The sequence below is a fragment of the Acomys minous genome (genome assembly GCF_964271855.1).
Source record: "Acomys minous genome assembly, chromosome: 14".
NCBI classification, from domain to species: Eukaryota; Metazoa; Chordata; class Mammalia; order Rodentia; family Muridae; genus Acomys; species Acomys minous.
Window position 1 is genome coordinate 77,948,687 of NC_140496.1, and position 20,933 is coordinate 77,969,619.

A 20,933-nucleotide genomic window follows, 5' to 3' on the forward strand; every position below is an offset into this window, starting at 1 on the left:
ACCAGTTGCCCATCTTCACTCTCCCTGGGCAGTCAGACCTGATGGGAAGGCACAGGGAGGACCTTGGGGATAGAACATGGTGCCAGGGCCCAGCCCTAAGAGTGGGTGATGGAGAAGAAGCCAGAGAACTGGGCATGGGCTGGGAAGGTGGTTATCTACCAACACCCTCAGCACAATAGACACAGAGAAAATGGGGTTTAAGGTGATCTTGCCCCGCCCCAACTCGCATACTGAGAGAATCACTCATCTCTGTCAGTGTTAGAAACATAAATATCCATCAAAAGGAGGCCATGCTAAGTAAAGCAGCAATTTTAAAATAGCACAGGACTGTTACCGTATCCTTATGAAAACAATAGCTATTTATTTACGTATAAGGCTTTCTCCTTTCTACAGATTAGCAAGAGTGTATCGAGACTTTCAAGAGCTCTTCGTGGACACACCAGAGATCCAGCACCTTGGCCAGGTTTGGACAGAGCTCCACGCCTTGTCCCAACTCATGAGCACCCTGCGGACTCACCCTGAGAGATTTGCAGGTAACCTGGGTGTCAGCGTTCCCGTTCTATACCTGCCTCTAGAGTCAGCCTGACACACCAGACACTGAAGATGTAGTAATGCGGGGGGATTGCCATGAGAAGAGAACAGAGGTGCAGGCCTATGACCCCAGCATTCCTATGGGGAGAAGGGAAGTAGAGACAGGAGAAACCCCAGAAGTGTGTAGGCTAGACAGCCTGTCTTACACAGCAGTGAAGAAAACAAGGTTGTCCTTTGACCTCTATATGCATGCTGTAGTGTGTATGCACCTGCATTCACACACACACACACACACACACACACACACACACACACACAGAGAGAGAGAGAGAGAGAGAGAGAGAGAGAGAGAGAGAGAGAGACTTTTAATGTATATTTCCTGTAATATTTATCATCCAGAATGAAGTCAGTGGGTCTGTTGAGAATAGGGTAGAACATGGAGGCACAACAGAAGATGATCGAAAATGCCCTGCGAACTAAAGACAGAAATTGTACTATATGCATTTTGTCCGGGCTACATTGAGCTTGCATGAGAAGCCAGCCAGAAACACCAAGATTAGCTGGGGGAAATTCAAAGGCTTGGAACCAGCGGTCTTGGCGGCTTCTATGATCCTGTTTAACTGATGGAAAAAAAGATGGAGATGGAAGTATGATGGCCGTGGTTGGAATGTTTGAATTTAGGATATCAAAGGGAAGTCAGGCATGATGCGGACCACAGGGGTGGATGTAGTGAACCGGAGAGGAGGGCAACAGTATCTGGTGGGGGGAAAGATAAAAGAAGTGAGAGATCAGGCTGTGAGCTGCCACAGACACAGGATGCGCAGAAAGGCAGCAAGAGCAAGACACTCCAGGGCTAGAGAAGGCAGGTCAGTGGCTAAGAACAAGGGTTGCTCTCCCAAAAGCACCCTGGTTCAATTCCCAGCACCCACATGGCAGCTCACAACCGTCTGTAACCCCAGTTCCAGAGGACCTGACACCCTCCCACAGACAAACATGAAGGCAAAATATCGCTGCAATTTTAAGCAAACAAACAAGCAAATACATAAATAAGGCTGGGCGGCAGTGGCACACGCCTTTAATCCTAGCACTCAGGAGGGAGAGGCAGGCAGAGCTCTATGAGTTCCAAGTTGGCCTGGTCTACAGAGTGAGTTCCAGGACAATCCAGGGCTACACAGAGAAACATTGTCTCAAACAAAACAAAACAAAACAAAATTAACTAAGTAAGTAAGTGATTTAAAAGAAGAAGAAGAGGAGGAGGAGGAGGAGGAGGAGGAGGAGAAGAAGAAGAGGAGAAGAAGAAGAAGAAGAAGAAGAAGAAGAAGAAGAAGAAGAAGAAGAAGAAGAAGAAGAAGAAGAAGAATCTTAGGCCACTTAAAATGAGGACCAGCAAAGAGGTGGGGGGAGGGGGCAGAAGGGAGGGAGCATGGGGAGGGGGATGTCTTACACAGCCTCAGGAGAAATAAGAGGCAAGCAAAACCCAGGAGTGACAACAAGCCTTACTTGAGCATGGCATGGCTGGCTCATCTTCAGTGGCCTCCTCCTTAGACACCTGTGGGGACAAGGTGTGGCAGTTGGAGCCCATTGCCTGAGCTTCTGTAATTCAGAGGCTACGAGGAAGTGAAGCCTCAGGAATCTAGGGGTTACTGCAGGCTTTTGGGATGAGGACCGCTTTCAAGAAATGTGGGAGTTCAGGGGCAGCAGCTGATGCTGTAGAAAGATGTGTGTTTCTAAGACCGAGGGAGGTGACTGTAAAGATGACCCTAAGAGGATGACAATGATAAAGAAAGGACTACCAAGGAAGGCAAAGAGGCAAGAGTGGTTGGACAGGGCGCTTTTTAATCTGAGTTACAAACAGTAAACTTAAGAGGGTGGTGTGGCCAGCCATCACCTGAGCATGTGGTCCAGCTCCTCCACACTGGGCACACATCTGCCACCTACGGTGACTCATACACTGGCCCAGTCTCTGGGGAGTAGAGATAGATGCGCTTGAATGCCTGCCTACAGCTCATCTAGAGAACAGAAGTAGGGTGGACAGTGACACCTCTCACCTCACCTTATGGGGAAACAGAGGGCTTTGAGAACATAGGCAGTCAGGAGGGGAAAAGACCAGAGACAGAATCTGCCCCCCCCATCCCACCCCACTCTTTGCCTTTGCTGCCAGGACCAGCAAGAGCACACAGGAGTACGTTCAGATCACTGGCTTAGGATTGCTTAGTTACATTCAAGATGCTTCCGAAATGGCAGAGCGCACATACTGCTTGCTGGCCATCATTTCTACAGCCCAGATTATATTGCTGCAGTCTTTGCTCTTCTAGAGAAGCACTTATTTTGAAGGTCTCTAGAAGGCAGAGACATGACCAGCACTTACTTTATTCATTCATTGAATCATATGTTCGTTTGTTGTCTTTGAAACAGGTTTACTTAGCATAGCCAGCCTAGAACTCACATGGTTCAGGCTTGTCTGGAACTCGTGGCAATCCTCCTGCGCCAGTCTCCAAAGTGCTGGGATGGCAAGCATGAGCCATCATGCCTGGTTCACTATTTGCCCTTTAATAGCAAGAAATCAATGGGGGAAACCTGCCAACATTAACAATGTTTTGAGCAAGGCGAGGCAAGGAGACGGGGCTAGACAGCCAGTGTCCTGATCTCGAGATGACTCTCCTTCCTTCGTTCAGAAGGGTCAGCCATGAAGTGGACTTTGCACTGAGGTATCAACTGAGTCTGGCTGGAGGGAGTGGAAGAACATTCACCCCAAGCCGAAATCCTCTGTGGTCACTGCAGTGCGCCTAGGAGAACCCAGGCCACTGTTTTCTAAGCCTTAAAACAGGACTTGAGGGTGAATGAGCTTGCAAGTGGTTCTTTCTGCAGCCTCTCCAGCTTGGGGAAGGAGGGGGGAATCTCCTAAAAAAGAGCATGGCTGAAGGCTGGGGGGTGGGGCGGGGCAGGGGATCAGGATAGCCTTCCAAGGCTCCCCAGAAGCTTGGGACAGAAACTGACAGGGGTCCAGGGACCATACCCAGAAAAATGGCATGGCCTCTGGAGGAAGTTTCGGGCCAGGCACTAAAATGTAGTTGAGATGGCAGGAGGAGGTTCTAGGGTGTTGGTCAAGAAGAACGTTGAAGCCTGAAGTCATGGTGAGGAGCTCAGTCATGCAGAGTGAGATGGATTGCTGTAGCCTCTGTGGCTTCTGCCTGTAGGGTTCCCAGTCACCTGGGAAAATATGCCTGTGCTGACCCAGACAGCACTTTCCTCACAGCAAACCTGTAGGGCTGCATTCTCTGCAGGGGAGGATTAATGAGGACGCACCAGCTGCAGACATAGCCCCCTGTCTCCAGCCAGCTCTGTGGTCTCCATCATCTGAACACCCTTCTTCCCACAGCCTCACCCTCAGCCACCCACCCACCCACCCACCCCAACCTCCCGTCTTCCCAGGGAGAAGAACAAGTAGAACCACATTTTAAATGGCTTGTAGTTTTCTTTCTCCCCCCCCACCCCCCCCTCACCCCCAGCCCCCCTTTACACTTCTCCCTCAGGAATCTAGTGAAGGGCTTGTCTGGTATCCGCACTGTCCGCCTAGACCCTGGGCCCCACACTCTGCAGGCAGGTGTGTGCTTCATCACATGGCCCTGCCCTTCTTGTCACACCCCACCCCTGACTCAGCCCAGGCCACAGTGGTGTGATACTCAGGCAAAATGACTCTGTCTTTTCCCCTTCTCCCAAGGCATTTGTGTGCTATGGCAGCTGAGTGTGTTAAAGAATAACTAAAAAATAAACAGCCTCGTGACGTTTTGCTCTCGGGATAAGAGCACAGGTATTTATTGAGTGCCTAGACTCATTCACTAGACATTTATTGAGGCCTCGACACTATGCCAGGCCCTAATGCCAGGAGAGGGAGAGAGGGAGAGGGAGAGGGAGAGAGAGAGAGGGAGGGAGAGGGAGAGAGAGAGAGAGAGAGAGAGAGAGAGAGAGAGAGAGGGAGGGAGGGAGGGAGAGGGGGGAGAGAGAGAGAGGGAGGGAGAGGGAGAGAGAGGGGAAGGGAGGGAGGGGAGAGAGAGAGAGAGAGAGAGAGAGAGAGAGAGAGAGAGAGAGAGAGAGAGAATTGATGATGACCTTGAGGTCTTACCTCTGTGTACCCAACATGGTTAGGTGGGACAAAGGATGCAAAAAAGCAAAAAAGACACCTGACATGCCTATATATGCATGTGTGTGTGTGCACGCGCGCGTGTGTGCACAGAATACTACAGTAAGAGCCTTCACGGCTGTATCTAATGGAATAACTACAAGAGAGTCAACACCCCAGAGATTAGAGAACAAAGGGAGCTGCTTGGAAAATGACAGGATATGCATATAATCCAAAGGAAAGGAAGACAAAGATGAAATACAATACCTCCTCCCAGGCCCTGCTGCTCCAGGAGGACCCTGTACTCGGGTTCCCCCAAAGGCTTTGCAAGGGAAGGTGATAGTGGGTTATCCATCCACTGGCCCAGCTCTCAAAAACATCCAACTTGACAAGAGGCTGCTGTAGGAGAACATCAGGGCCAGTTGCTCCTGACCCAGACACTGGCAGATGTGTGGGCGTGACCCCTGCCCTTCGATAGGAAATTATCATCAGCAGTATGGATCTGGTCAAGTCGCCATACAGGAACATCACATCCCTGAAAACGACAATGGAGGTTGTCAGACACTTGCCTGGAAAGGGAAAGGTGGGGGTGAGAGGTATAGCTTGCTAGAGCTGAAGCCAGAAGGAGCAGGGGTATTGGAAGAGCATAACCCTTGGAGAAATGCTCAGAGCTTAGCAGGGCACTGGGCACCTGGAGAACTTGGGCTGTCATGACGTCACAATATCCAGGGCTTTGCCTTCATGTTGAAACGGCTTCTAGAAGCTGAGCCTGTGGACTCTTCTCTGGTCAACATCTCAGAAACAGTAGCCAGCTTGAGGCTGACCCTGGCCCGCTAAGCAACAGAAGAGGCAGGTGCTGGGATGACACCTCCAAGAGGGATGGGGATGATACTAATGCAGTCAGAATAAGCATTTATTTAGTACTATTTTCAGGCCTGGGGGTTAAGTGATTCAGGTTCCTTTATCTCTGGTCACCCCTACATCTAGTTTATGAGGTGACTGTGATCACATAGAGAGAGGCCAATCACTTGGCAGTAAGGAGTCCTTTATGCCACCTTGAGAAAGAATTCCTACTTCTAAAAGGTTTTGAGTGAAGTGTTGGCTAAGGCTGACCAGGACAAGCCTAGGCAACAGGCCAGAAACTTAAAAAAAAAAATTTAATTATTGTATATTGAGGGTGGGGCACACATGTCCTGCAGCACATATGTAGAAGTCAGGACAATTCACAGTAATCAGTTCTCTCTTTCCACCATGTGTGTTCCAAGGAATAAACTCAGGTTGTCAGGCCAGGCTGTGATGGCACACACCTTTAATCCCAACACTCAGGAAGCAGAGGCAGGTGGATCTCTGAGTTTGAGGCCAGCCGGGTCTACAGAGAGAGTTCCAGGACAGCCAGGGCTATGAACAAAACCTCTGTCTCAAAAGACAAACCAACAACCAATCCCTCAGGTTGTCAGTCTTAGCAGCAAGCGCTTTTATCTACTGAGCCGTCTTGTCAACCAAGGTGTTGAGCACAAGGTGTTTGCATGTAGCTATCGATCACCTGTACTTCATCTTGCTATTTTGTTTGCCCATTTATTGATTGTTTTAGTTGGGGTTGGTGTTTAGTTATTTAAATTGTTTTTTTTTAATAATTTATTTATTTTATTATTATTATTATTATTAGTTTTGCTTTTTTGTTTTTCAAGACAGGGTTTCTCTGTGTAGCCTTGGCTGACTTGGACCCGCTTTGTAGACCAGGCTGGCCTTGAACTCACAGTGATCCACCTGCCTCTGCCTCCCAAGTGCTGAGATTATAGGCGTGTGCCACCATGCCCGGCTTTATTTTTATTTTATGTGCATTGGTGTTTTGCCTGCATGTGTGTCTGTGTGAGGGTGTCAGTTGGAGTTATAGGCAGTTGTGAGCTGCCATGTGGGTGCTGGGTACTCAGGTTCTCTGTAAAAGCAGTCAATGCTCTTAACCACTGAGCCATCTCTCCAGCCCCAATTACTTGAATTCTTTAAGTTGTTAAATACTAATACTCAATCAGCTATATATAGCTGGCAAAGATGGTCTTTCATCTGTAGACTGTCCCTTTGCACTGTTAGCTATTTTCTCCTCTATGTACAAGATTTTTTTTTTCGTTTCATGAGATTCAATTTATTTATTCTTGAAATCGTTTCCTTAATAATTGGGGCCCCTTTTAGAAAGTTCTTACTTGTGCCTATATCTTGAAGTGTTTCCATCTAGTAGTTTCAGAGTTTCAGACCTTGGCTAAGATCTTTGTCTCATTTAAAATGGACTTTTGTACAGAGTAAGAGATATGGATTCAGTTTCATTATTTTGCCCAGTTTTCCCAGCATCATTTACTGAAGAAACTGTTTTTTTTTTCCTCCAAGTGTATGTGTTTGTCATTTTTGCCCCCCAAAAGCAGGTGACTATAGTTGTGTCTGTGTGTGTAATTCTGGGTTCTCTATTCTATCCCATTGGCTACCACTCTGTTTTCTGTGTTAGGACCGTTCTGGTTTTGTTACCATGGCTCTGTTCTATTACGTGAGTTCTCATCCACAATATCACCTTGGCTACTTGAGGTCCTTTTGGCTTATATATGAAACTCAGAATTACTGGTTTTCCTAATTCTGTGAAGAATGTTGTCTTAGTGTTGCTGCAAAAAGACCCCATGACTGTAGCAACTCTCATAAAGGACAACATCGGATTGGGGCTGGCTTACAGGGTTAGAGGGTTAGTCCATTATGGTCGTGATGAGAAGCATGGCAGCGTACAGGTAGACATGGTGCTGACAGTTCTACATCTGTCAGCAGAAGGAGACTGTGTGCCACACTGGGCATAGCTTGAGCACATGAGACCTCAAAGCCCGCCTCCACAGTGACACAATTCTTCCAAGAAGGCCACACTTCCTAATAGTGCCACTCTCTCTGACCAAGCACTCAGATTCCTAGAACTATAGAGCCATTCCTATCCAAACTATCACAAAAATTCCATGCCATGGGAATTTTTATGGAAATGACATTGATCATACAGATCACTTTGTATTACTTTGGGTATTACAACCATTTTCATGGTGTTAATTCTACCAGTCCAGGATCATGGGAGATCTTTCTATCTTCTAGTGTCTTCTTCAATTTATTTCTTCAGTATTTTAAAGTTTTTATTATATAGGTATTTTGCCTTCTTTATTAGGTTTACTCTATGATTTTTGTTGTTGTTTGGTTGGCTAGTTTGGTTTGGTTTTGATGCTACTGTAGATGGAATTTATTTTCTGATTTGTCCCAGTATGTTTGTTATCAGGACATAGAAAAGCCACTGATTTTTAATAGCTTTTAGATGATTTTTGTTGTTTGTTTGTTTTTCAAGACAGGGTTTCTCTGTGTAATAGGCCTGGTTGTCCTGGAACTCTCTTGGAAGACCAGGCTGGCCTCAAACTCACAGAGGCCTGCCTCTGCCTCCCAAGTGCTGAGATTAAAGGAGTGTGCTACCATGTTCAGCTTAGTTTTTTGTTTGTTTGTTTGTTTGTTTTTTATCATCCTGCTTTGCAGAAGTTATCAAAACTGTGACTTTTCTGGTGGGGTATTTAGATATGCCAGGCTTCCCCAGCCCTCAGTAACACTGGCATTTGTTGGGGCATGTGATTCTTTGGGGAGGGAGCATTGTTCAGTACACTATGAGTGTTTAGCAATGTCACTGGGCTCTCCCCACTAACACTGCCCAAAGATGTCTCTAAGATATTGCCAAATACTCCTCAAGAGCTAAAATTCCCCTGCTGTAGTTCCTTACCCTTCACTCCCCTGAAAGCCACTGTCTCAGTCCAACCCTCAAAAAGCACCTGACACCTCACCCACCCCCAGGTGGACGTCTCTCACCTTCTGGGCCTTTCCGCTGTGTTGTGCCAGGCTCTTGGCTGTACGTGGTGTAACTGTGTGGGAGGCGGAGATACTGTCAACAGCCTTCACCTCCAAGAGTCCCCAAGGAAGCTGAAAACACAGCCCTCTTCTAAGAGTCACGTAGAAATACTTCCAGTCAATTCTAGCTGCTTTTCTTATTGTGACCCATCTCCTACTAAAGCCCTGTTCTTTCCTTTCATTCATGGGCAGGAAGAGGATTACAAATCCGAGACATCGTAAAAGATGAAGAGATACTGACACTATTTCTCACGAAAAACATTGGCCTGTCTGACTCAGTCACCCACCTTCTGGTCCACTCCCAAGTTCGTGTGGAGCAGGTACGTGAGGAGGGGAGCACACTGAGCTTGAGAAAGACAGGGGTGATTTTTTTTCCTTTTCCCTTGTGCATCCATATTCAGAATTCATGACTCATGCTGAATATTCAGGGACATAGCCGGGGCTTACTGAGTCAGCGAGAATCCCATCACAGGGCTCTGAAGTGGCACTGGCACCCGTAAGCTTCCCAGCTTTTGAAACTTGAAGGAAGCAGAACAATCATGAGGCTGAACCTACCCTGTAAAGTGGGGGAAATGTCACCATTTATTTGCTAATCAAGTCTTCAGGGACAGCTATAGGCACTGGAGCAGTAGGGGCCAGGCAGCCAAAGCCCCTGACTATGAAACTTACACCCCAGAGGAGGGTTGATGTAAACAGAGACTCTGTTGTGTTTCTTGGCTGTCAGGAGACATTGTGTGAAGACAAGTGTACCCTTACAGGCCAGGCATGGTGGCGCACTCTGGGAGGCAGAGGCAGGCAGATCGCTGTGAGTTCGAGGCCAGGCTAGACTACAAAGAGAGTCCCAGGACAGCCAGAACTATTACACAGAGGAAACCTTTTCTCAAATCACCATCACACCCCCAACTAAAAAAAGAGAAAAGAGTAAGAAAGCTGACCTGCAAGCACTTGAGGGAAGGGCTGCAGCCAAGAGCTGTGTGTGTGTGTGTGTGTGTGTGTGTGTGTGTGTGTGTGTGTGTGTGTGTGTGTGTGTGTGTGTTAGGGGCTGGAGAGATGGCTTAGTGGATGAGAGCATGCATTAGCTTTGCAGAGGACCTGTGGTGGTTTGAACACGAATGGCCTTCATAGCCTCAGATAGTTGACTGCTTTGTCGCCAGGTTGTGAAAGTGAAAGGATCAGAAGGATTGGGTGTGGCCCTGTTGGAGGAAATGTGCCACTGTGGGTGGGTTTTGAAGTTTCAAAAGCCCATATCAGGAGGTAGCTCTCATCAACTTCTCCAGTTCCATAGGTACCACCATGGACTAAAACCCTGAAACTTTAAACAATATTCCCTCCCAATGACATGCTTTCTTTTATAAGAGTGATCTTGGTCACAGGTCTCTTCAGCATATACAAATGACTCAGGCAGGACCCAAGTGTGGTTCCCAGCACCCAAGTCAGTTGGCTCACAACCCTTCTATAACTCCAGCTCCTGGGGGTTCCAACGTCCCTGGCCTCCTTGGGCAGCTGCACATATGTGAACATGCCTATACACAGAAAGATACACACATAGGCATGTAATTAAAATAAGTCTAAAAGAAAAGAATTGCATGGGTAGTGGTTGACTCTCACATCTGACAAGGATGGGGGAAGGGCCAGCTCTGTACTCCTAGGCCACTTGCTTACCAGTGCCAGACATGCTCATGGTAGATATTTCTGACCCCTCCACAAATTTCATTCATTTTAATTATTTCTTATACTTACCCAAACATGTGACTTTCACATATGAAATAAAATAAAAACACAGGGAAACTGAGGCATCTAGTGATGGAGTTATTCCACACACATCTATAAAGAAAACTCCTCAGAGCCTAAATGGAATTCAGGGCCTCCCATGCCTAGTTTTGTGACTGTTACATGATAAACTGGACCAGCTATCATGGCCCAGTGGCCCTTAGCATCAGTGACACTGGAGTACCTGTTAGAAACACAACTTCCCAGGCCTTACCAGCTCAGTTGAGTCTGAAGTTTTAGTTACAGGGCTCAGTTATTTCTGTCAGCAACCACCCAGTCGGCAAGCTCAGGGGTGAGGGCCATTGCTCTTGTCAATAGGACCTGCCCCTCCTCCCCAACTCCAATGGAGGCAAAAACATAAGCCGAGAATTTCAGAGCATGAGCCAGTCTTGAGATGAAGGTCTGCACAGGGTGCTGTTCTCTGAAGCCAGATGAGCGAGGAGACCTCCACCCCCTTCCCACCTGGTGGGGACAGCTGATGAAGGGGTTCTTATGCTAGTTCCCCACACCACCATGAAGGAAGCCAGGCCTTGCTTTCTAATCATCCAGGCCCCATGATTATCCCTGGAAACAGCAAAGGAGAGTCAGTTCCTGCTGAGGCACAGGGAAGCTGGCCTGGCTGCCCGGCACTGCCTGGCTTCTGTCTTCACCACAGAGGAAGTGTCATCAACACTGATTGCTCATTTTTTCCCATTTGCTTTTTCTTCAGCTCATAAAACTCCAGTCCCAGCAATGCCGGTTGACAATTTCCAGTTGGTAATAAAAGGGAGGCAGGCAGGAGAGATAAGGGTTGGAATTTAGGGGAAATTTCCTTCAAGCTTGCAGAGCCATGACCTTTGTTGTTCAAGCAGCTGCTGCCCTCTTGGCTTCGGGACTGAGGCTCTTTATGGAGAGGACAAGGGACCAGGGTCACCAGGTTGTGCTGCTGGCTCCTGACCAGAACAGCTAACACTCTCAGATCAGCAGCTTCCACAGCTTCCCTCTCACTCCTGACAGGCTGCTGACTGCCCTGACCCAGCTCCCTTTGTATCTCCCAGACCACCTTGCTTCTCAGCTGGTCCAGCTACCATACCCCCTTCTTGACTTCCACCCTTTCGGACCTTTACCCAACATGGCCACTAGAACTTGCAGCCACAAGGCCAGCTTTCCTTTTCAGTGTCTGTAGTGGAAGATGCGCTTACTCATCTTTACTAAACAGGAGGGCTTTGTTCTTCATCATCATTATATTCCCCTTTCTAGTCCATCCTTCCTGGCATATGAGCACAGCTCTGGCAGACGTTTCAACACCTCTTTGCTTCCAGGGAATTATTGAAGGAAGAGAGGAGTGTAGTTTCATTCCCATCTACCCAGCCCCGAAAAAAATCCTATATATGCTTCCAGGACCCAGCTCAGATGTTCCTTCATCAGTGAAGATGCTCATAAGCCTCCTTTCTTCCTTACTCACCAAAGAGTTAATAAGTATTGGCGAGTCCCTAGGAGTCAGAGCTCTGTGAGGCTCACCATTGTGTGACATCGGGTACATGAATACAACACTCAATACCTGCTTCCTCCCTTGTAAATGCAAATATAAAAAATGCCTACCATGCACAGTGGTTATAAGGAGAAATTGAAAAAAAAAATACATGTGGAGGCACTTATAATGGTACCAGACAATTTTAATAAAGACCAAGTATTTTGTCATTATTAATTTTGAGACAGACTGCCATGTAGCCTAGGCTGACCTCAAATTCGCTGTTAGCTGAGGATGGCCTTGAACTTTTGCTCTTCCTGCCTCAATCACTTGAGTGCTGGGATTATAGACCAGTAGGCCAGGCATGTACCACTATGCCCAGTAAATTCTAGGACCTTTCACTAGCCATCCTTTTGCTCTCTCTTCCCTCCCCCTCTCTCCCCTGCCCCCCCTCTCTGTTTCTCTCTGTCTCTCTTCTGTGTTAGGCTTGACACCCAGAGTGTCACACACACACTACACAGGTATTCTGCTGCCGTGTTCCTCTCAGCCCTGACTGACTTTTCAATTCTCCTTTCCTGTTCTAGTTTTGTTCTACCTGACCTTACACTTACGCTGTCTGAATGCCCATATTTATAGCTAGACAGAGAGCTCTTCAAAGGACAGGAGGCCTGTATTATTCACCTGTAGATCCCCAGTCACTATCTTGGACTCTGAACAACAGGAGTTTAGTGAATAACATTGAAAGAATAAGTGATTGAGTGAGTGAGAGGGTGTTTTGTGGTGTTTCCATTACCTAGCTGTTCTGATTAGGTTTTGTTTTGTTTTGTTTTGTTTTGTTTGTCGATTTGGCACAAGCTGAGAAAAGGGAACCTCAATTAAGAAAAAGTCTCCATAAGAGTTGGCTATAGGCAAGCCTGTAGGGCATTTTCTTAATTAGTGATTGATAAAGGAGGATACAGCCCATTGTGGGTGGTATCATCCTTGGGCTGGTAGTCCTGGCCCACCAGCAACCCGAGCAAGCCATGAGGAACAAACCGGTAAGTAGCACTCTTCCAGGGTATCTGTATCAGTTCCTGCCTCCAAGTTCCTGCCCTGTTTGAGTTCCTGTCCAACAACTTCCTTCAATGATGGGCTATAATGTGAACATATAAGCCAAATAAACCCTTTCCTCTGACATTGCTTTAGTCACAGTGTTTTATCAGCTAAGACAGTCCCCACCATGTTGGCTTGTAAGCAAGTCAGTGGGGGCATTACCTTGATTGCTGATTAATGTGGAAGGCCCAGCCTCCTGAAGGCAATGTCATCTTTGGGCAGGTGGTCCTGGGTTGTATAAGAAAATAAGCTGGGGAGCTGGAGAGATGGCTCAGAGGTTAAGAGGGCAGTCTGTTCTTCCAAAGGTCCTGAGTACAATTCCCAGCAATCACATGGTGGCTCACAACCATCTATAATGAGATCTGGTGCCCTTTTCTGGCATGCAGACACACATAGAGGCAGAGTACTACATAAATAATAAATAAATAAAATCTTGAAAGGAAGAAAGAAAGAAAGAAAGAGAAAGAAAGCTATGTGCCAGCTATGGAGAGCAAGCTAGGAAGCAGCCCCCTTCCATGGCATCGGCTTCAGTTCCCACCTCCCACTTCCTGTCTTGAGTTCCTGTCCTGATTTCCCTTCATGACAGTCTGTAAACTATGAAATGAAATAAACCTTTTCCTCCCCCTAAGTTGTTTTTTGTCATGGTTTCATCACAGCAATGCAAAGCAAACTACGACATTAGCTAATACCTATCTAAGTGTGCTGTTGCTTGCCGCCCCACCCCCACCCCCGCCCCATCAGTTCCCGCCTCTGGAGTATGACAGGATCAGACAAAATAAGCTTATACAAAAGGTGTCAGTTTCTGGTTAGAGAGAAGATGGGTTTTGTCCAGAGATAGGAAATGAGGAGGGGGCAAAGGCAGAATGACCTGTGGAAACGCCCCTATTCTGTGCCTCATAGAGGGACCAGTGCGGTCTCAATGCTTCCATCGGGGTGGCAGAGCCTGGCCCTGCTCGGCTTTTCAGCATGGGGATTAAAAGCTACCAGGAGTCTTTAAGGCCCAGTCTTATGAATTTGTTCATGGTACAGAGCCTGGAACTCTAGGATGCCAGGAGACACGCTAGGCAACCAAGAGGCCTTGAGCAGGGTTGGGCCTCTTCCTCCCCATCTTCGTGAAGGTCACCATAGTCATGGTGGTCCTAGTCATTGTGATCTTCTAGGAGATGTGAGATGTGGGTTATCTAGGTAGGCCTAGAGTTGTGGATAAAATACGGGTTATATATTTGATCCTGAATTTCAGATAATCATTTAAAAAAAAAAATCTCAGCATAATTATGCTCCCTTTGGAATTTAGTTGAGACATACTAAAAGTTATTTGTTGTTTATATGAAATTCAAATTTAACTGTGTCAAGTATAGTGGCTTGCTTTTGTATCATCAGGAGACTGAGAGAGAAAAATTACCTAAGCTACAGAGTAAGTTCCAGGTCAGTCTGGGCTAGAGTGAGACCCTGCTTCAAATAAGCAAGAAGCAAAAAAACAAAACAAAACAGTAACAAAGTAAAAAACAAATTGATCTGGGTGTCTTATATATTGATATGGTAATTCTAGGGAGAAGAAGTTGGTCAATGTCACTATAAATATGTTTTCACCACTCCTCTCTTGCAGCCACTGGGAGAAGGTCTTGGTGGCACTTTAGCTCCCTTTTCAAAGGAGATCTCTCAATTTTTAAAAAGCTTTAAAGTGAGGGAGGGTTTGGATTTTTATTACTGCTATAACAAATGACCACAGACTTAAAGGCTTAAAGCAACACAGGTTTATTATTTTATGATTCCCCAGGTCAGATGTCTGAAAGTCAGTCAAGGTGCCATTAGCCACATTCTTTGCGGGGATGCCTGAAGGGAAACCTGCTCTCTCACCTTCCCCACTTTGTACATAGTGTGTACAGACCTCGGGTGGAGGTTTCCTTCCGCTGACAAGATTAGCAATGGCTTCCAAGCTTTTCTCACATCTCAGGACTCTGACGCTGTTTCTTCTACCTCCTTCCAATTTCAAGTACCTTGAAATGACATTAAACCCACACGAACAATTCAAATTAATCTGTGGGTTTTTGTTGTCACTGTTCTTTAGAGACAGTGTTTCTCTGTATAGCCCTGGTTATCCTGGGTCACTGTGTTGGCCAGGCTGGCCTCAGATTCACAGATCTGCCTGCCTCTGCCTCCCGAGTGCTGGGATTAAAGGTGTGCGCCACCACCTGGATAATCTGTGTGTTTTAAACCAACTAGTTATCAGACATAATCCATCTGCTTTTGTTTTGTTTTGTTTTGTTTTGTTTTGTTTTGTTTTAAGACAGGGTTTCTCTGTGTAGCCTTGGCTGGCCTGGGCTTGCTTCGTAGACCAGTCTGGTCTTGAACTCGTAGAGCCCCACCTGCCTCTGCCTCTGCCTCTCCCAATGCCATCAGCTCTTTCAATCCTCTTTCGCCATGGAATGTGATCCGTCAGGCCTACAGGTCAGGATGCAGCATCTGTGTTCAGGAGGATGGTACTATGTCCCTACAAGGACTCCTCCAGCATCCTTTCTCCTCCCCGCAGTTTGCTCACGGAGTCCCGGACTTGGAACTGAAGAGCATTGCCTGTAGCGAGGCCCTCTTGCAGCGTTTCATCATCTTCAGCCAGCGCTGGGGGGCACGGACTGTACGCGATGCCCTGTGTCCCGTCTCCCAGGTCGCTTTACAGTGGATAGAAGACACACTGTATGCCAACGTGGACTTCTTCAAACTCTTCCGTGTGGTAAGGGAAGGGTTCGGTGCTCCTTGTTGGGAGGTGACTCCTGGGCGCGGGCAGGCCAGTGGAGAATTGACGCTGAGGAAGGTGTGAGCATGACGCTCATGACAAGCCTTAAGGATGCTCCAGGATTCCTAGCACCCAAGGGGGGGAAACAAACAACGACAAAAGTCCTTCCAGAATAGCAGCAAGAGGAAGGAGTTAGGTACACCCCTAAGTGTGTGACGGAGTGGGAGTATGAGCAGAGTGCTCCACTGACCAGTGAATTCTCAGCTCGTGGTTACAGACATTGGCTCTGTCCATCCGCACAAGTACGCTATTTCCCAGCTGCCCGACCTTTGACACTGTGACATGACAGTGACATCTACAGGTGTATTGGAAATCCTTCATAGCTATCCTGGAGAACCTGCAGCCTGAGGCTATAGGCTGGACATACCTGTGGATAAAATAGTAGGAAAAGAGAGAGGGGGGAAAAAAAACTGTACAAAGCATTCACAAGTTTCGGCAAATGAGAGGTTCAAGCTCCTTCCTCTGGAAGGAGGTGCCCTTTTCTAGCTAGAACAAAAATAGAAAATGTCATAATCTCAGCATTTTGGGGAGCCTGTATCGTTAGGCCAGCCTTCGGCTCAAGAGCTGGAGTCAGACTTCCCAGGGCCGGTGAGTGACTCCTGCTCTTTTGCTGGAAGGAAGTGGTAGAGCACAGAAGTGCCAAACTTCAGGAAGTGGGGTGTCGATTGAGGCTTCTGAAGCATGCAAGCTCAAGTCCCCCAGCCACCGGGGCGGAGCTGCCTCATCCTGCGAGGAGGCTCTTATGGATGTCCCCAGAGCCTACTCTTTGAGCAGGATTCACGGAAAAGATAGACTGTTCCTAACACCCGAATTATGGGTTTCTTTTTGCCTGTATTTTAATTTTTGGAACTGAGCCACGAGGAATGCCAATCACTAAGACCTTATTTGAATTACTTGTTGATTATAGAAGTCACAGTTTTCTGTTTTCATGGTTGTTTTCTCAAATGGTTGTTTTCTCAAATCCCAGAAAATGTATTCTCTCTCTCTCTCTCTCTCTCTCTCTCTCTCTCTCTCTCTCCCTCTCAGCTTGTCTTTTAACTGGGGACAGGGCTGTTGCTAAGTTACTAAGAGTACTTGGCTTCCATACACAAAGCCAGTGTTAGATTCCCAGCACACATAACAACTGTAACGTTACAAGCTGGGGGCAAGAATGCCAGACTCTAATGGTCATCTTCAGCTAGCCTAGGATACATGAGAAAGAAAGGAAAATAATAGAAAACAGATTAAATAAAAATAAAATAGGCATCAAAATAAAATAGTTTCTGGCAGTTTATTTTGAATTTCCCTTGCAAGTTACTCTGCAATCTTCTCAGCTCATTTAGGGTGGGCCCCCAAAGTAGGTATAGGGGATTAAGACCTGAGGAGGCCACTATAAAAGGTCTAGGACTCAGAGATGGGCTTGATGCTTCTCATATTACAGAGAGAATTAACAACCTGTCCTACAGCGGATTACAAAAGCAACCATTGGCTACCTCCAGAGCATGGTCTTCAGTTCAGTGAGTCTTGGGTATAGCCAGGTAAGACTTGCATCTGCACAAAACTACCATAACATGCACCTCAGTGTGTCAGAGAAAGGCTTTTCCTTGGCTCACAGTTTTAGAGATGCCAGTCTGTGACTGATAGACATCATCATTTTTTTTTTGGCCTGTAATGAAGCAGCACATTGTGGCAGAAAACATGGCAGAACAATCCACTCTTTTTTTTTTTCTTTTTTTTTTTTTTTTTTTTTTTTTTTGTCCAGGAAGCAAAAAAGAAAAGGGGATGGACTTGGGGCTCCCCTCCCACTAGACTCTTCCATGGCTGACTCTCAATAGCCTAAAGACCTCCCACTAGGCCCTGTCCCTCACAGGACCTTCTACTCATGTAAAGATGGAGACCATGCCTATTACAGATGGGCCTTTGTATGACACTCAAGATCCAAACTGTAGTCACTCTCTGGGGCCACTGACCTGACTGTTTACTTATCAAACAAGACAGACCAGAAAGCCTTGCTTCTGCCTTCCACTGGGTTCAGAAATCAGAAGCTTTACCAATTGCCTTCACTGACTTAGATGGGACCCAAGCTACTCTTTCACCCGTTCTGCCCAAGCACTCATGAGTTCACAGCTGCAGCAGGCACCAGCTGGGGACAGGCACTGAGCTGAGGCCAGGGCGCTGACACTGAGCCTCCTTCTCTCACTCAGGCCCCAAACAATCCAGCAAACCTAGCTGTTCAAGGCCCTTCAGCTGAGAAAGCCCAGCACAAATAACACTCGTCCCTGAAAGCAGCAGTTCCTAGGTTTAACCGGGAAAGCATTACCAGCTACACACAGGGGCTGGGGATGCAGTTCAATTTTTGAGCACTTGGCCTAACGCGCCTGATAGGCCCTAGGTTTGATCCCCAGACCTGAAAAAAACAAAAACAAAAAACCAACCAAACAAAAATCTAACCATGGAGGGGTATGCTTGTAACCCCAGTGCTTGGGGTGGTGGAGGCAGAAGGATTAGAAATTTAAGGTCATTCTTGGCTACATGAGGTGTTTAAGGCCAACCTAGACTAAAAGAGACAATAAACAAACAAACAAACAAACAAATAAATGTAGGCTTCTAGGCTCCCAAACCCAGAGTCCAGAGATCCTGAGTCTGTTAGTACAGGATACAGCCTCTGTGCTTCAGTATTTTCCAGAGCGTTCCAGATAATTCCAAATTCCAGCCAGAGTCAAAAATTATTGACCTTGAACAAAGAAGTTTGACTTTACAGTCTCAAGTCTCTGTAGACGAAACAGTGATAGAGCACCCCAAACACCTCTGAGCTTCAAGAACAGAGTGCAGCAAAGGTGCTTCCCTGGCCCTTTCTGAGATGCTAAAGTGGGCCATAGGGCAGGGCAGAGGCAAACACCCCAGTGGGAGGCATCAGGTGACCTCTGAAGACCTCTGTGCCTGCCATTTTCTTTATCCCTGCTTCTGCCTCAGTGGGGAAAGAACTGATTGAAATAGCGAAGTGTAAACACCCTGTCTAGTCGTCTGGTGCCCTTGAAATGTGCCTTCCCTGGGACAAATGAACAGGGCAGCTAAACATTAAAAGCAAATAAATTACTAATAAAGAACTTAAAAGAAATAGCAAGCATTAAATGAGATTTTGCTTTCATTGCTTCCTGTTCTCATCCTGGGAGTGGTTTTAGGAAAATGATCCCCAGGCAGGCACAGGGTGGCTAGGGCAGACCCCACGGCCCCCTGGAGGAACATGGCTAGCCTCTGTGGCCTGGCTGTTATTGCAGCTGGTTGGCGCACAGCCACTGTCATTCCGGTGTTGGGGGCGTGGGTGGGGGTGGGAAAGTAGGGAGGGTAGGAGGGGAGGATGCTGGGCTGTCCCTTCTACAGGGTTGTTTCTTATGCACACGTAGCCCTTGTATAAATAAGGTTTTATTAAATGCCAAGTCAGTTCTCATTAACAAAGAAAGAGGAAAGAAATCTCAGTAAGCCACTGTGACTGGCACCTGCCCCTGCTGGGTACAGAGCAAGGGTGGGGGCAGGGTGGAAGCAACCTCTAGACCTGGGAATCTGTGGAGCTGAGGGAATGTGGTGGGAGTTAGCACCAACTGGGACCAGCTGTGTTTTTCCTCAGTCCTTTGGAGGTCAGAACGGAATGTTGTCATCTTCAAATAATCCAAATGCAGTTCTCCGGGACTTTGCTCTACCTAATCCCATAGTCTCTGTGTGTGTCTCTGTCTCTGTCTGTCTGTCTGTCTGTCTGTCTGTCTGTCTCTCTCTCTCTCTCTCTCTCTCTCTCTCTCTCTCTTTCTCTCTCCACCCCTTCCCCACCCCCACATTTGCACAAACCTATGCACACATATGATAGCTGGATGAGGAAGCACACACAACAAATCAGGTGACTGCATTTTCTCCGGTGGTTTCGCCTCTCTTGGTTTCATCTCCAACTTCGTAGCTTGAAGGAGTTTATCTCCACCTTGGGGCTTTTTCGGGATCACAGCTGTCAACTTGAACCCCAGAAGTTCAGAGCTGGGCAGAGGGCGTCATTCCCGCCAGCCAGCATACCTGAAATGTTTGCACCTCATAAAACAACAACAAAACAAAACAAAAACAAAAACATGTAAGCACTTTAAGTACTTCAGTGAGTGAGAGGTTGGAGGTTTCCTGTCTGTGCTGGCCCAGGTTGTACATGCCTCCCTGTCCCTCCTGCATCCCCGTTTTCTAGCCTTCCCCCCCCCCCAGTACCCCAGTCTTCCTGTTTTCTCCCCCACTCTGGTGCAGCTTAGAAATCTTGCTAAGAAGCAAATCTGTCTCTTGTACAGTGCATGTTGACTTGAGGAAACTCGGCTGAGAAACTGAGGCGGACGCTAAGTCCTGCCAATCTGCTTTCTGCCTCCGCCTTCTCCGTGGCTGTGCATGGAGCAAAGCTGGTTTGGGGGCTCAGAGCTTTCCTTTCTGTAAATGTTCCTGCTGTAGCACAGTTCAGCTTTTCCCTCAACCTCCAAGAGGCTGTGGCTTTCACTTTCCCGTCTCCATTGTCCTCATGACCCCGTGACTATGGGCTGTGTGAACACTGAGTTCAGAGAGGAAAAGGCCCAGTCTTGGGGGTCCTGACTACATGGCTCTGTCCATGGCTTGCTTCACTCTTGGCTCTGCTTCCTGAATTCCTGAGTCACCGGGAATAAACAGGGGTGGACTGTGCATCGCCTGTTGAGAGCTGGCCTTGCTTTCTGTTCCCCGGGGTCAATGGCTGCAGTTTGTTAAATTTCAACTATGTGGTCCAGTTTCTGAGTGGCTTTTTGCTATGTACAATTCTCTGGGGAAACCCCACATCTTCTGGTTGTTTTTTTTGTTTGTTTGTTTGTTTGTGTTGGTTGGTTGGTTGGTTGGTTTGGTTTGGTTTGGTTTTGCTTTTTTGAGACAGGTTTGCTCTGTGTAATAGCTCTGGCTGTCCTAGAACTCTCTTTGTAAACCAGGCTGGCCTAGAACTCACAGAGATTCACCATGCCCAGCCCTGGCCTACTTCTTCTGTTTTATAATAATGTCTCATTAGTGACTTTATCTTCATGATATTTTCTCTGTCTCTCTGTCTGTCTCTGTCTCTGTCTGTCTGTCTGTCTGTCTGTCTTTCTCTGTCTCTCTCTCTCTCTCTCTCTCTCTCTCTCTCTCTCTCTCTCTCTCTCAGTGTGTGTGTCTCTCTGTCTGTCTCCTTCCTCCCACCCTTCCTCCCTCTCCCTTTCTCTCTCCTAACTGCTGGGTCTTTGTACCTTTCTCCTGCTTTGGGAAGAAAACAGGGGGAAAAAAAATCA

At 47.2% G+C, this 20,933-nt stretch overlaps 1 protein-coding gene across 1 annotated transcript in view; it reads left to right on the forward strand.

The window, feature by feature from the left end:
- ABCA4 (ATP binding cassette subfamily A member 4) overlaps positions 1-20,933 on the forward strand; it is a 132,791-nt gene that overhangs the window by 9,675 nt on the left and 102,183 nt on the right. Inside the window, exons 4-6 of the mRNA XM_084757380.1 lie at positions 394-533; positions 8,744-8,871; positions 15,394-15,591. Coding sequence (XP_084613506.1) covers positions 394-533; positions 8,744-8,871; positions 15,394-15,591 — 466 coding nt within the window. The remainder of the gene's footprint in view (positions 1-393; positions 534-8,743; positions 8,872-15,393; positions 15,592-20,933) is intronic.